Genomic DNA, 17,258 nt, shown 5'->3' with positions numbered 1-17,258 from the left:
AATATGAGTCCACAATATGGCCGGATTGCCCGTACAGTCTTCAACACTGCTTAGCTTTCATTTGAACAGAAATTACAGCTGTGTAGCAACTGAGTCAAAAACACAAAGGTTGATTCTTAAGGAAGGTCTAATCATTTAACGCTAATTGTTTTATATCCGGACTAGATCGATACTTATGCTGACACCATCGCTTGGTAAATCAAACTTTTGGAGGAATTTCTTTGATCTGTATGGCACTTATTTTGATAGATGATGAGAAGGAATGTTCCTTTTGATTGATGGAATTTTCTTAGCTTAGGGGATTATCCAAACCGGCTGGAATTTATTATGACAATGTGAAATAACCAAATCCTTTATGTAATATTCATTGAATAGAAATCTAGAAGGAGTTTTACACAATGGTTTTGATGCTCTGGTAAAGATACACAGAATCTGCTTGAAAAAGTTGCCGTGTTTTCAATGAAAGAAATTATTCGTAAATCTAATTTATATTTCGGCGTCCTTGGAAGCGTCACAATTTGTTGTTTGAGCAATATTAACTCTAAAATACAGTTCAAACATTTCCAAGGGCAGTGGGTGGAAAGTCCACAACAGTACTTAAAAGTTTAGTGAAAATTGCTTTATTTTTAAACCTACATTTAAACAAAGGTTATGTTTTGACTGCCATTGGATCCGTTTTGGAGCACATCTGACTGTATCTTGAAGAAGTTTTTGAAAGAATTTTTATGATCGTCATCTTTGTGATTATAATTTATAGGCCGGTTCATATAAAAAGGCTTGACAAAAGTTTGTGATAAATCTGAACTTAGATCCGGGAGCTATTTTAAGGATTCCTAATTGTGGGAATTTTTGGAGGCCTTAGGCTAGATTCTTAACTATTGCCTGTAGTATTGGGACATACCGTCAGCATGCACAGTTTGACTCTTGTAACTTAACTGTCATCGGGATTGGGTTTTGTGTGCGTGAGAAATTTGCGTGCGCGTGAAGATTTGCAAATTAGCCAAGGGACTTTAAATTTAAAAAAACGTTTTGCTTTCTTTTCACATGCATATATACACTTTTTGAAGTGCACAGTAGCTTACTATGGACCCCTGTTACAGAAGAATTGGTGTGTGTACCTTCATAGTGTAATTGTGGTAACCACTGTGATTTGTTACAGTGCCTTAATCACATACGTGTCAATTCGAATATTTTCTATTATTAGATTTGAGTTACTTTGCATTTTACCACACGGGAACACAATGTTTCAAGAATTAGCGCGTATCTGTCAACGCCTGAACAAATACCACACAATAGGAGCACTCATGTTTGATTGCTTGAACCCTGCAAGGTGGTTTGTTTTTGTGGAAGTCATTTAGATTGATGTTAGCGTGGAATGTGGATGTTCTTGGCTGCTTTAGAGCTGGTATGTTGATACGGTTGTGATGAAGTGACCTGCATTGTCGTGTCCATGACTTGAGCAAAGATAAAAGAGCGTAAATCGGTTGCAAGGAGAATACTGTGCATTTCTGTGGAAAGTTGTCACGCGTTTAAACATTGTTAGGTCGCTTGGTTGCTGAACAGAAGTACAAAATGTTCTTTGCCTTAGTAGCCCATGCAAAGGTTATATCTTGGTATTATAGTGAGAAGTTTATTGCAAATCCATGCCCGAAGGCTAATTGCAGGTTACAAACATAAAAGAACTCTGAAACAGAGTATAAAATAACTTTAAAATGTACATAATGAAATCTAATTGTCTAAAACTATTGCTATGTCTAAAACTATGACTGAAGGGTTTGACTTCTCTTTTGTAAACCATGGAAGACGTAATGTCCCGCCTTTTCTAAAATTTGCGGGTTTTGGGAAGTTAAAAGAAGAATAGTTTCTTGTTTGTCTGTAAGTTATAGAGACTAAAGAGAAGCGACCCCTAGCAGTACATGAAATAACTGCACTGCAGGTCTTTGAATCAAGGGGTGTAATAGATATGGAAAACTTTTTAAGTCTTCTTAATCAAATAGCTGCACTACAGTATAATTTTCAAAGGGTTTGGTACCCTACAAATGTTGTATTTGCCAATTGACTTCTGTGAATATCTATGTGTTTATCTTTTCAGATCTGTCAGTCCTATCTGTAAACTTGTTTTATTATCCCTCCCTTTTTAAAAGTAATTGGCTAAATCCTTTTATTTGGCTACACAAAAGATGCTGATCCCTATAGGATTACTACAACAACAGAGGATTAACCTATGCCTATTTACTAATTGGTATGAAATGAGGCTTGTCCCTTCCCAATGGGGGTTCCAAGTGAAACCACGTGTGACACAGTTGTACTGTAAAATCACCTATTTTCGCTCAGACCTAGCTCAGACCTAAGGCCACAGCAAGTAATTCTATGGATGACATCAGCGCGCGCATTAATTTTCGCCTGCTTGGAAAAAACAAGAAATTTTGTTGCCTTCTGACAGTGGTCAACATGCCGAAAATGGGCAAAGATGTCTGTTGCCATGCCAGAAGGTGAATGGCAGATAACTATAAAGAGGAGACAAGAAAAGGCTCTGATTTAATGGTTTGTTTTTTACTTTGATGCAGTGATATGTGATGCTGGCTGTGTATATGTGATGTTCCCACTTAATAAAAATCATTTGTACAATTATTGAGTCAAAATTTTAAGATGTAGGAACCTTGTTTTTTTCCACCCCGCCTTGTTTTTTTTCGCCCGCTCGCATTAGATTTGGAGTCTGCGGAGGATGTCATCCATAAAATTTACTTGCTGTTGCCTTAGTAAAAAGACTCTTACTGTCTGTCACCCTGAGGAAGGTGACAGACGGTCACTGAAACGTTGGCTGAATAAAAGACTTGTCTGTGTAAAAAGAGTCTCTTTACTCCTAGACTATGACGTCTTTACCCTCGGTCAATGCCTTTTGCAGGGGTCAAGAATAATGAAAGCTTGTTTTCCAGTCTTTTCTTACAGGCTTTCAAGCCATTTAGTTTAGGGTGGCTTTCAATATGGCTAATTTGCAAAAAAGAAAAGACATTCTAACCTCTAGGAGGTAACCTAACAATACCCAAGGACACCAATCTAATACCATTGCAATACCCCAAGTACAGATCAACTTTGTTATCCTTATGGATAAGTTGCAGGTTTTGAGTGGTGTTGGGACAATATCCTTTTGGTGGTAGGTGGCAATTCTATGTGATGAAGTACCACCTTGGTGATACTGTATTTAGTGGTGAGTCAAGTAGTGCACTTGACTGTATTCATACATGTACGTCATATACGTATATTAGTTTCAGTACTTTATGCAGTCACCAAGGACTCTAGGACATTCACAAGTTACTAGTAGTTGTAGCTGCAAGCAGACAGGGTGTGAATTTTGGTAAGTTTTGACATGTTGCTACCATTTTTTTGTCTAGGAAGGCTTTAGACTTTTCTTTCTCTCCTTTTACTGCTGGCAGCACTACCAATGATTTGATATTGCCACTTTTGACTTGTAACAAAATTGATAAACATCATGGTATATTCTTCAAGAGTTTTTTTGTCAAGAATGAGCTAAAAATTCAATTCCATCAGTCTACAACTTAGATATGTGACCTTTTTAGTTTAAGATTGCTGGAGGATCAAAGTATTTACCTCTTCTAAGCCATACATCCAAAACATACAACAGATTCTCACTGTGTTCTAAATTTAGAGTAGAAATTTTTGAAATTGCCAATAAGATGACTTCAGTTAAGATTCCTATCAACCAAGGATTGAGGTATTCAAGAATTCATTCTTTCCTAGAACTATCGCAGAGTGGAACTCGCTGTCACCAAGTACAGTAGGGGCATTGTCATTAGATAGCTTTAAACAGTGCCTAGAGTTGGATGTTCAAGGGTTAGGTGTTCGGTGTAATGTAGCCAGCTGCCGTCATGCCGTGTGCCTGCGAAGCTGGTGTGTTACACCGAAAGGCGGTTATACTGGCTATACTGATACAGATTTTCGAAGCTGTTTTGTGCTACAGTAACTCCTGTACAGTGCTGCAGTGGCCGTGAGTGCAGTCACCTTAGATGTTTTCAAGATTTTTACAAGCTCAAAGCTGAAGAAGTTTATAACTCAAAACAGCTGTTAGAACACACAACACAGGTGTGAATTACTGCTCTTCTTCAAACACTTGACTAAGTTATTTTGGATAAAGGACAGAAATTGGAAAAAGGTAAGAAATTACATGTACAATGTATATACATGTATAGTATTATGTAGCCTTACTGTACATGTTACGTCAGAAATCGCGATACATGCTCAGTGTCACAATTACAGTATTGATATAGAGATGTTATTGATATAGAGATTTTATTCAATTTCATATGAAACTTACTTGGCTAATAATATCCAACTACGCTGGTTGGGACACAGGGTTAATAAGATTTTGTCCTTGAAATTTGAAGATGACCTTTCAAATTCAAAATAAACAGTCATCTTACCTACTTCACTTACTTCAGTAGTGCTTGTTGAAACATGGTCTATCTTTTACGTTACTCATTCACCTACCAAAGACTTGAGCTTCATAAATTTTTTTCTTCACATTTTCCCCCTTTGGTTATTGAGTTTGAGGGTCCTTTCAAGACCCAATTTTGCCACTTCACTCTAATGAATTTTTCCACCCAAAGCAGTGATTGGTACTTTACCACGTTTCTCTTTTCACAATAATCAGCATCTGACAACAGTTTTCAAAGTGTGCTGTTACAATGTTTTTTTCTTCATTCTGTCACGTAGTCAAACAGTTTTGGTATGCTCTTTATTTCTGTAGTTGTAAATCTCTTGGGTATAAAAGACGTTTACTCGCAGGTTTTACTACTGTTGTTTCCTAAGTACACAAGTCTGTACCCTTTTTTTTGTTTTTTTTTTTTGAATGGTTTATTAGAAAAGAAACTCTCGCAGCCTACTGGCTGAATTGCAGATTCCATTACAAGTACTTTAAAAGTGTCATTCAGTTATAATATAAAAACGATAATTAAATTTACCTATTTAAAATCAGTTCTGTCTCCGTTGCAGATGATTAAAAGATGATTAAAATAATAGATATATAATACACATAGATATATTTCGCGAACAGTATGACATACATGCGGGCCTAATTCTTTCATCACATAAGTCACAATTTTTTCCTTGTTCAAGTTCTCTGAAGGGTTGTGTTGAGAACAATATTGCTATTCATTCGTTTAACAGTCGGGTTAGGTATGGTATGGTAGAGTTTTGGTATCTATTTGTCCTACACTTCACAGTTCTCAGTTTGTTAGCATTTCGAGTGTTCCTGCCATGCTCCTCGCTTCCTCTCGGTGGGAGGAGGTCAGGGTTGATCTTAGAAGCACATTTCCGGCATAAGTCCGTGCGTCGGCTGCTGAGTGACTTTTGAAAAAACGTACATAACAAAACAGATGTCAGTTACGTGTACCTTGCTGAAACTACGTTGTAAAGTCTTAGATTTACTTGATGTTGAGGTGTGGTCGTTTTAGCTAGTGGAGTCCAGTTTTGTTAGCCTTTATCTGCTTCCAGTGGTTGCTATTCAGCTAACAGTTGGTGGGATAGTGACTTATTCTAAGCAGGCTAAAGCTGTATTATTGTACAAGACTTGAATATAGCTGTACCAGTTCCGTACCAGAAAAATTGATTAGGTACAGGTCCAAAATACCTCATCCCTCAGTACCAGTACTGTACCTGATTAATTTCACACTGATTATATGCCTATTTGTGACCTAAACTGTGTAATTAAATATTAGATAGCTTGTCCCCCATGGGTAGAAAAGTAAGGACGGGGTCACCCGAATTTAAAGATCTGTTGTGTATTAGTTACGCTCCCTCAAAATGTCACTTTGGTCAGGTTTGTGTTGCAGGGTAGGAGTTGATAACTGAAGCATCTTTGTTTTTCCTATGTTTTCTATAAGAATTCTCCATAAACAAAATCTTACACGTAACTGATATTAGTGTTAGGTTTATTCCAGACTGGGTACCATCCGGATTTTCACTCCGCAACACTCGAAAAAAATCACACGATTTTATTTGAGCGTTGCAGAGCGAAAAATCGAATGGTACCCAGGCTAGGTTTATTCATGTTTCTGTCATCATGGAAGGAGTTCAGAAGAACATGTTAATTTATTTATTGAATCATTCAGGTGCAGGTTAAGGTCCGGACCTGTACCTCAGACCTGTGTACCTGTATCTAAAATTTGTTTAGGTACACAGCTCTATGTCTAGATCATTTTCAAGATAAAAACACACTCTAAAACCCCTGCAAAGGCCTCTATCATGATTTAATTATCCCCACCTACCCCAATAAGCTGTGGTGTATAAGGCCAAAAGGGCAACACTATCAGATATTACTGGTTATCAGCCCCCCCCCCCCTCCTTTGAAGTTTCTTTCTTCATTACATGGCACCTAGGAGGTAGATACAATTAGATGTGACCAAGATTGGTTGCCAAATGGAATTAGTATGTTTGTCCCAAAACAACATGAGCCAAGAGAAAACATGCTCCATACCATATTCAGGTTTTATGACTGAGAATGCATCAGGCATTTTATTATGAACATATACAGGGATGAAAATGCTACTTCAAATACTGCAAAAACCTTTTCTCATACTGCTAAACTATGTTGTGAAAACATAGCAGGCCTCGAAATTAACTTTTCTTCCTGTTGTCCCAACTGTCCCAAAAATATATTTCAATTGTTCCAAAGTGAGGATGAATTGTCCCAGCCTGTTTTTGGGAGGTACAGTTGTATGACCTCAACTTGAATTTTGCTTATGTTCACTCCCAGGTGCACTATAATTGCAGAGTAGACAGGAAATTTGGGGGGACTTTTCCGGATCCAAAAGCGTGTGCGTGATAAACAAAAGAAGGGCTGTCATTCTGATTTTATTTTTCTATTGTCCCAAAAATGTCCCAAAGTGTCTTTTTAGTTGTCCCAGCCTAAATTTTAGTGGTCAGTGACCATCGCCATCGGACCACCTTTAATTTTGAGGCCTGCATAGGAATATACAATGTAGTGTCGTGAAATAGGTTACAATACTGGTCCAGAAGCTCTCTGTAATTATATTGTAGCTCGTTACACGTCTTTCCCAGCAGCCTTGGCAACAGTGATTACCATCTCTCCCGGCTAACACAAGAAAGGGTTTGGTCAAGCCGTGTTTAGGTGTTAAAGACAGATTCCTCTGGCCCTAAGGCAGGCAGGGTCAAGCATTGTCTCTACGATTTACTACTTCAAACCTGGATATTGTTTGAAAGGATGTGGTCACTTGGAAAGAACCATTGTCAAGATGATTAGGGGTATGAAATAAAATGTTACGGGCGTTAACAGCTTAGTTATCATACTAAATGTCACTAGGAAATACCTAACAGTCGTCCTAAAATTCTTACAATGTACAGAATATAGGATAAAAGTTGGGACAGATTTGTTAAACTGCGACTAGCGCGAGGAACGAAAAATTTCTTGTCGAGTTTCACCCCCGAGAATTAGTAGCACGGCCCCTTGCGATAAGGGGGCTACTTTTGAAGACCTTAAACTGTTTACACACCGGATAAGGGACCAGAATTAGACTTAAGTCAATTAGGAAAATTGAAAACAAGTAAGAGCGGTTTAGATGCCGACAGATGGCGTAGGCATGATGCGTTCCTTAAGCGTTGAGCACTGCCTGTACGGATACTCGATAATGCGCCAAGACGCCAAGGTATTTGTGCACTCTAACCTTTCCCTTGTCGGGTCAAGTATTTTTGCGTATGATTTACTGATATAACGCTAACAATGATACAGTGTTGAACGCCAATGCAGTCAATGTGGAACACTGTTAGCTTGTAAGATGCAGTGATCAAGAATGGAACTCGAGCTCTACCTTTGCAGTTATGGTTTACAGCAGGTCATGCAAGAGGTTCAGGTACATTATGTTCAATACATGTTCCATATGAGTTCTATATAATTTTCAATTGTTTAACTGTTTACTATAGTAGATTTGGGTGTAGATTCTTTCAGTAAAACTTTGATTTAGATTGAGGAAGTGTATGACAAACAGTTGTACAGTTTCATTCGGTTGCCCTAACTTTACGTTGAATTACATGTAATATCATTGTCACAGTCACATCGTAGATATTTGCTGAACAGCATATTAGGCCACAGCAAGTAAATTTTATGGATGACATCCTCCGCAGACTCCAAATCTAATGCGAGCGAGCAAAAAAAAACAAGGTGGGCCGAAAAAAAAACATTTTAAAAGTTTGACTCAATCGTTGTACAAAATTATTTTGATTCAGTGGGAACATCACATATACACAGCCAGCATCACATATCACTGCATCAAAGTAAGAAACAAAACATTAATTCAGAGCCCTTTCTTGTCTCCTCTCTTCATAGTTATCTGCCATCCACCTTCCGGCATGCATGGCAACAGACATCTTTGTCCATTTGTGGCATGTTGACCACTGTCAGAAGGCAACAGAATTTCTTGTTTTTTTTTCCAAAGTCAGGCAAAAATTAATGATGTCATCCATAAAAATTACTTGCTGTGGCCTTAGAAAGAGGCATGCCTATATTGTGGACTCATCTGGTTCATGATGGTCATTACTAGAATTATGTTATAGAAGTAGAACTCTATTCCAGCATTTGCTTCCTGGCAGCTTCTTGCAAAACAGTACTTTTCTTATCATATCATATCATAAAATGAAAAACTAGGTCGGAGGGAAAAGTTATGAATCTGTTTTTGTGCTATCAGAAAGATCAGTAGACTTTGAAAAACAGGCCGTGACATACCGACCTGGCTTTGCTGTAACAGCAATTAAGTCTGACACTTTGATTTAAGAATGCTAAAATGGGACCTTATCACTTCTCGCTTAATCTTTCCCCTGTTTGCCAATGTCACGATGAAGGGTGTCGAGGTATTAGCCATACAAATCAACAACGCTGAACTATATGGATGTTGTTTCCCAGGGATTATACAAGTGTTTTATACTTTTTATGCTCTATTTATACACCTCTGAATGCAAAAAAATGTCAATATGAGAACCAAGGCGTCACATTGGTGTCGCCAGGTGAAGTGGTGTGTACATTTTTAACGTAGATAAACAAGAGGACAGACTAAAAACATTCTCCCTATTGGTTTTGTGTCCAGGATAAGTAGTGTTGTCTTAGAAACACGGTGTTGAAGTTTGCCCCCTAACCTTTGAGGGACTGTGTCATAAATGAAGTGTTGTAACAATATGGTTAGAAGGAGTGTCTAGAGCTTGTGTGCACTTAAGATTTGTCTTGACGATTAGCAACGTAATAGGTTACCGCGAAGGTTTGTGATGTTGAAACTTGTGCAGCGCTTCTTGCGGGTTTGCCTGTTCCTGTGTGTGTTGTGTGTTCTGGTGGTTCGCTGGGCACTGGATGGCTTAGTCACAGAATTCAACAGGATCATTCAAGTAAGTAGCAATACACACTGATTTAGAGTTGGTATAGCCAACTTTTGGGTGTAACATACCAGCAATGTTACAGTACTAGTAGGTACTCAGTGGTGTCACCCCTAGTAAGCCCTTCTTATCTATCTCCATGAACAGTTTCATCAGGTTGGTAAGTTACTGAATAAAGAGACTCTTTTTACACAACCAAGCGTTTTATTCAGCCAACGTGTAGATATATATAATACTTTGTTTGTGAATGCATCTATAGCAGTGACATCTGTGCTGTGCAATGTGAACCAGTCAGAATTGCCCTGAGGAAGGTGACAGATGGTCACGTACATGTAGCAGTTTCCTTATACCTCAACATACTGAAACTTATGAAATACTTGAGGCTGTTCCCTGTTCCTTACTGGACAATATGGAAGTAGTCGGTCTACGTGTACAAGCTTGTTTTTACCTTCATCCAAGTCGTAACATTTACTTAGTTGTGGGAAAAAAGACAAGGCTAGTATGTATATACACACATTCTAAAGGTTTGATTTACCAGAGAACCTCCCCCCCATCTTATTGACAAGTACAATGAACTCACAGAGGCAATGCTTGCACGTACAATGTCTAAGAATAACATAAGTCATGTGAGTCACAACGTCTTGTCCGCCAGGTCAAAGAGTAAGACAGTAGGATCAATGACCAGTACTGACTCAGCCCTCTACACGATACCAAATATTCCCTTTCCTTAGACTAACACAAGCTTCATGCCTTGTCACAAATAAATCTGCTCACCTCTCAGTGGCTACCAGTCCTACGTGATCATGTAAGGCCACACCAATATAATTTCTTGGTGAACGGATTTTTCTAGAAAAATAATGGGGCGGGCGGGCAAAAAAAAATAAAAATAAAAACAGGCCTAGGCATCCTACATGTATTATGGCCCAAAATGGTACGATAGGAGCCATGAAGTCAACACACCAGGCTGGTTCAAAATTTAAACAATGAATTTGGAACTTTTATTGATACCATTGCATTGAAAGTTGGAATAACTGTAACAACTAGGAAGAAAAGGACTGTTTCAACTGTTCAGGAGAAAATATGAGCATTTTGCAGTTGATTCTGAATTTTTTTTTGAAAATCAGAAAAAAATGAAGCGGGCAAATCCGTTAACCAAGAAATTAAATTGGTGTGGCCTAAGCATACTGCAGAAACCAAGATTATTTGTTTAGATTTTTTTTTTCAACTATGATTTCCCATACTGTTTCAAACTTGAGTGAATTCAAACTTTACAAATACAAAAACCATAACACATTGTAATCTCCAAGCAGATCTTTTGGTGGCCAAAGATAGTATCCAACACGCGGACAGTATCCAGCCGGCCGACAGTATCCAATTGGATGGGCCGGCTGTCAGAAAAAAACGGGGCATAGAAAAAGGTCACAATCTTCCCATTCAACCTCTGCTTGGAGAGTAAAACCATTGAGGAATACAATGAAGGCCATAAGCATAATTATTAACAGGAAATAAAACTGGTACAGTAACATTACTCAGTACAGTACTTGTAGTTCTGGGAATTTCTGATTATATCGGAAGTTCATATAGTTTATCTTTTGAATGTAAGGATTTCCGGTATAATAATTATGATAAGCTTCCTGTTCCTGACTCATTCCTGGAAGTAGTCTAACTTGATTATACAAATGTACTTACAAAATTTGTCTTAGCTTCCTGTTATAAATTTCATCTAGGTTCAGTGCAGATGCTTTGATCATCGGTGAAGCTTGGTCAGGCATCAATGTGCTTTACTTAATGAGTAAAAACATCTGCCATTTGTTTGATATACACACAAGGTCCCTCCACAGTCGTTCTTCTTACAGTCTTTCATGGAGTCAAAGATTAATTCTTTCTCTCTAGTGATCAAGTTTTGCGTAGTATGCTTTTAGTTTTACTTTTACCACATTCGTGTGTGTGGGTGGGGTCCTCAAAGCTGTGCCTTATCTTCAGGTGGTTTAGGTCTGACACGGGTCCCCATGGTTTCCTGTGGCCTTCTGGCTACCTGTGTGTGTGGCCAAACTTACTTTATACCACTACAGAGTTAATCATTACACCTGCTTTATTAGTACAGGTTGTCACCACTGGGCCATGTAGTCAGTAGAGCAAAGAAAACAGACCCAAATTTCAACACTTGATTTCATCTGGAGAGCCTACCTCGTAGAGTGTTGCACATAAAATCTCTGGGTGAAAGTGCAGTGTCCTGCTGTATATTTTTTGTCAGAAAAGTTGGATTGTGTATTGTGATTGGTTCAATATCTCATATCAATATCTTGGACAATCTAGGTTATCTTAAAGTTTGTTTTCAAAAATAGAATGGTTGAAAGATAAAAACAGCCCTCCCACTTGCCCCCTCTTCTATTGCTTCTCAGAATTGCTACAATGCAACGGTATTATGTAGAAAGTAGACCGGTGTTATTGTGTGATTTCTCAGTAAACGGCTACGTCGTAGTTTGTTTCACGTTCATAGGAAATAAGTAGCAGAATTATATTTGCTGAATTGAGCTTGATTTATTTCCGCGATCCATGATAAGATTGAAAAGGAAGTGGTATTCCGTCTCTAGTGTTTCGTTATCTTAGTTCATGAAGTGTACCGGTCCGGATCAAAGAGTTTCACACTCTCACTAAGGTATCGCACACAATAACTAATCATCACAGGTAGCGTCACCAGTGTCCACAACATTTTGTTTGTTTGTTAATGATTATCCAAAGCTACGTCAATACCTGGCAGGGCGCTCAATGGCCGAGCCGTAGCACCTGTACCTATACGTGCTTCAACATTGTTTGCCGTTTTTCCCCGCCCTTGCAGGCTCCCACGGGTGTGAATGGTCAGCCGTCTGTGGAAGATGACAGGAAGAATGGGGAGCTACACACCGCAAACAGACCTGCCTCCGAGGACAAACGATTAGGCAAAGGGGCGGTAACAGCCGAGGGACAGGCTAGGGGCATTCACCCTGATAACTCATCGCTGCTTTTACCACTTCCGTTGACATCATCGTCACAGCTAGAGAGAAGCACCCGGCAGAACCACCACAACACCAGGAAAATAGTCTCCACTTCAGACGTACAAAACTGTGTGAACACCAGACCGACAACGTTGACCAAATCTGCTTCGGAGCCCGCATTTGGAGTGGACGGTAAACAGCAGAAATATGTCATCGAAATTCACCTGTCCCCCACGCAAGAGGTGATAGCAGCCGGCGAAGACCAGAAGTCGTTGACGGAATCTGTTGAAGACGAAGGAGAGAGCGTCTTTTTCGAAGGAAACAGGCCATCGGTGGTTATAACTTCTCCTGAGAGAAGACAGAGGAATCCATTCACCAGAAGTCAGAGTTTGCCGGTATCTCCCACGATAAATATTGTCCCTTGCGGTGACATGCACGACAAGTCGGACCTGTCCCCCAACATGGCAAACGTAGAGGACACAGAAGATGACTGGACCCGTGTAGTTCCAAGGGTCCTACAGCAATCAGACAGCATCGCAGTACCAGAGAGCAGTAGCGGTTCTTTTCGACGCTGGTCTCGTTCGCGTACCGAAAGCATGTCGGAAGCCTTGAACGACGAAGGTAGGATCGAGATGGAAGACAAGGAGGAGTTACGAAGTCTTGACATCGACAAGGACAGGGAGGTCATTCACGACATAGCCTACTTTCTCGAGACGCAAAACGAGAAACCAGTCACAAATAGCTTGCCACGAGACTCCATGCTTGCCGTTGCACCTAATAAGAACTTGGAGGTGGAGTCTCAGAGTCAAAGTCTGCCATCGTCGCCGATGCCAACTCGAAGAGGAGGAAGACATTCTCTCAGAAGTCTTCCAGTGTCCCCCCATCCCGAGAATCAACCTGAGAGATCTCGATCAAGCACCGATTCCTTGGACGAACAACCAAGAACAAACTTGCTCACCACCCTTGTCCAACCAGAAAGGCCCGTCACTCCAAAACCTTACAAGAAACAGTCTACATCTTCTCCTAACTCTTCCTCAAGTCATCTTTCTGTGAATAGCCCCCCACCCGCTCGACCTGTGACCCCTAAGCCTCAAGGCAGGCCGTCGTCTAGTTCTTTGCAAAGTTCAAGTCCAAAATCATCCTTGCTGGACATTCCACAAGAAGACGCCGTAATAATAAGACCCATAAGTCCGAAGTTTGCTACGATTACAGAAAACACGGACGTGCTAGCGCCGCAAGCGACAAGGCTTCTCACAGACCCCCAGTCGACAGGGTCCCCACAACTCACCAGGAACAGGAGTAGAAAGATAAGTCTGTCTGCGAAACAGAACCACGCGCTGATGAGGATTTCAGCGGCTGGTAGTGAGGACAGCGGGCTCGGGGACAGCCAGTCACAGCTCAACTTAGCTGTTCCCTCATTGGAAGACAAGTCCTTGCAAAAGGTCAGCTTTAACAGTAGTCACTGTAATTTGTACATGTTGTATTTTCCCGATAATCCACTATCTAGCATGTATTTTTACTTGTTGCAAGGTAGCATTATTTTTATGTTTACCACGAATCTCTCTCTACCTACATGAAAAATCTACCACGAATCTCTCTCTACATGAAAAATAAACATTTCAAATTGTCTTGTTGACAAACAAACAAAGCTAGTGGTGTAAACATGCCCTACCCAGTAGACTGAGGTAAATATTAACTTAACTTATCATTTAGGTCATTCATTTGCCTGATCAATTATGCAGCGTTACACATCAACTGAAATTGATTAATCTGTAGCCAGTTTTACATCAATTGTAAAAGAACATTTATGAGACGTTTTGCTACACATATTGCACAATGTATGCTTTGTTGTCAGACCAATCTAACCGAAGTCTAATGGTAGAATTTGAAATATAAAGGATTGGTCTCTTAAGCTTTGAAATGTTTTAGTTTTACTCTGTTGTGCTGCAATTGCACTGTATCTGTATTGCCGGTATAACCGCATTTCGGCGTAACACACCAGCTTCGCAGGCACGTGGCGCGGCGGCAGCTGGCTTAATCACTACACCAAACGACTTGTTACTCCTAACATTTGAAAATCTAACTCTAAACAGGTTTAAAGCTAATATAATGACAATGCCCCTACTGTACTTGGTGACAGCGAGTTCCACTCTGCGATAGTTCTACTTCTAGGAAAAAATCAGGGGTTTTGAACACCTCATTACTTGGTTGATAACTCTGGTACTTGAAAGCATTACTTATTTCTTGTTCTGAGCTGGTATTAGGTACTGAGCTAACAACTATGCTAACTTCTCATTGTAAAATCCAGGATGCTTCAGCAGTACAAGCCAATGAAGACGTCGTCAAATACAGAAGGGCGACAAAACAGCGACGGCGTAGACCGAAGAGCGATCTGGGCTCCTGGGTTCAAAAACCTCCCGCGAAGTCGCGTCGGCCGTTGACGATCCATGGGACCCCCCACCAGGAAAGTATCGAGGAGAACGAGGGATCAGACGAGGATAACACAGAGGAGAAGAGTTTGGACAAACTAACATCTTTGAGAGAGGCTATCAACCTTTTTACAGTGGACAGTCCAAAGTTAAACAGAAGGGTAAGTACATTGATAAAGGTTTGACATTCAGATAGAACATCAACGTAATTCTTAACAAAATAAATCGAAAAGTAGATGATGAAAAATGGTGGATGTTATCTGTAATCTGATTCTTAAGAGAATTCATGCAGCTGCTTGATTTTATTTTGTATTATATAATAATTGTTAGAAGGGTAAGTATTTTGTAGCTAGGCAACTTCATAATATTAAGCTTTCAGAAAGGTACAATAAAGGATTTTCAACCTGTTTTAAATGAATGCCAGTCCTATGGGATAGACAGTTCTGATTTATTGACGCCCATGTCATGATTCAAAAACCTGCATAGTCATTATGATGATGGTACTACATGTACCTGAGACTGTGCCTCACAATCCATTGTATAAACACTCAGGACTTGAAATTCATTTTTGGGAATAGGTGCACTGGTGCACCCAACCTAAAAAATTGGGTGCACAGAAAATATTTAGGGTGCAAAAACTAATGATGTTTTATTTCTTAAGAAAGTGTTATAACAATGATTTTATTATTTTTCTAACACTTTGATGTTGAGAATATGCTGTATACTACAATATTATACATTAAACTTCATACGTAAACCTACGAAAATATTTGGGTGCACTGGCATGGTGCACCCACCTGAAATAATTGAGTGCACAGCTCCAAATGTTGGTGCAATGAGGTGCATGTGCACCCAGTATTTCAAGCCCTGATAAAACTGCTGTAACATTTATTAGAATTATTATTACCACTGACAATGGCATTAAAAGATGATACTCAGTACTTTTTGATGTGGGATTCATTTACATGTAAGATACTAAGCCAGAGCAAGTATGTTTGTTGGATGTATATCATATGGTTTGTAACTAAGGGATACTTTGTCACTTTGTTCAACCTTTGTGCTGTTGTGTTATATATGTGTGTGCACACAGCAAACATAGGCACGAAATTAGACTGCAAAGTGTTAAATCAATATTACATGTTGTTCCTGCAAAGTCTAAGTATGTTACCTTGCTTGATATCTTCTCATAGGACATTGTCAAGTGCAATTTCTGATGATTTTTATTGTCCTCCACTAGAATATGCAGTGGTAATATATATTAAATGTTATCACAAGAGGAATTTGTATTTGATAAAAAAAAATATTTTTGATTGTATAATTATTTGTCTTCTTTCCTTCCAGAATACTGTGCACAACATAGTTGGTTCACCAAATCATCCAGGCAAAGCTCTAGTAAGTACCAAATCTGGTATTCACTGTTTTCACATTAAAGATCCCTCCTTGCAAAACCTTAGGCACGAAAAGTAAACTTCTCTTTCTTTCTAGAATTTACAAATGTAGAACTTTATGTTTACATCACTGGACTTTATTCTTGTGAAATTATGCCACGATTAAAAATGATACACATGTACATGTAGATGACTCTTTGTCTGAAGACTGATTTTAATAGTTGTGTGTGTATTACTGGTATCCTTTTTTTCAACCTTTATATCTTTATTCACAGAAAATGTCTGGAATGAACTCAACTATAACAGAAGAGTCGACAACTCCAAGAGTTTACAATCGGACTGTGAGTTCGTACAGTCCACCACTGGGCACTCCTGCCCTCAAACGCTCCCGTAGTACACCCTGCAGTCTAGATAGGGCCGGAAGGAAAAGAATACATTCTCAAGGTATCTCCTAACAGTCTGTTAGATTTAGATTGCATTTCCATTGTAATATTGCTGTATTGCAAAATTGTTTCAAGTGTGAATTTAAAACAGTGCAAAAACTCCTCTCTTCTTCTACTACAGAATTAAGTCCATGTGAAAACAAGTGAATTTACAGTTACTGCATTGAGAGCTGTTTTTTAGGGAGCTATCAACATTGTAATAGCTTACAGCAACTGTCACAGTGTAACTTTCCTAGGAATTATAATTATTAACTAAAAGCTTCTTTCAACTCGCCTGTTTTTTTCTGTTCCTTGTCAACATAGCCTGGGTGCCAGACTGTTAGGGTCAGTAAACAGGCTAGCTTCAGGGACCAGGCTAGGGCCAACAAAACCTTACCACAGACCCATCAGGGTCTAACTGGGGACAGTGGCATGTGTATTGGCCCTGGAAATTACCCTGGAAATAGTCTGGGATCCAGGCTATGTCAGCAGAGATTTCCAAGTATATACTCTAAGACTTAGTATCCTCCTAACATTACAAAGACTATTGAAAGCAGTGGGTGGTCAGTGCTTTTCCTAAGGATCTACATGTATGTAACAGGTGTAACTATCTTCGAAATAAATCTTCTTTCTACATAGTAAACACATTTT

General features: G+C 39.3%; 1 protein-coding gene across 4 annotated transcripts in view; it reads left to right on the top strand.

Annotated features, from left to right (window-relative positions):
• LOC109463757 overlaps positions 1–17,258 on the top strand; it is a 53,818-nt gene that overhangs the window by 15,982 nt on the left and 20,578 nt on the right. For 2 of the 4 annotated variants that reach the window (XM_019760606.1, XM_019760604.1), the window contains exons 2-5: positions 12,233–13,810; positions 14,677–14,958; positions 16,139–16,189; positions 16,461–16,629. In XM_019760606.1, the coding sequence (XP_019616165.1) occupies positions 12,233–13,810; positions 14,677–14,958; positions 16,139–16,189; positions 16,461–16,629 (2,080 nt within the window). Of the gene's footprint in view, positions 1–9,270; positions 9,406–12,228; positions 13,811–14,676; positions 14,959–16,138; positions 16,190–16,460; positions 16,630–17,258 lie in introns of those variants that run through there. The other 2 variants (XM_019760607.1, XM_019760605.1) reach the window with 2 other exon arrangements.

The sequence above is a fragment of the Branchiostoma belcheri genome, unplaced genomic scaffold, assembly GCF_001625305.1.
Source record: "Branchiostoma belcheri isolate BF01 breed outbred unplaced genomic scaffold, Haploidv18h27 scaffold13, whole genome shotgun sequence".
In the NCBI taxonomy this organism is placed as follows: Eukaryota; Metazoa; Chordata; class Leptocardii; order Amphioxiformes; family Branchiostomatidae; genus Branchiostoma; species Branchiostoma belcheri.
The sequence above is the reverse complement of the archived record's forward strand: the minus strand, read 5'-3'. Positions and strand labels throughout refer to the sequence as shown.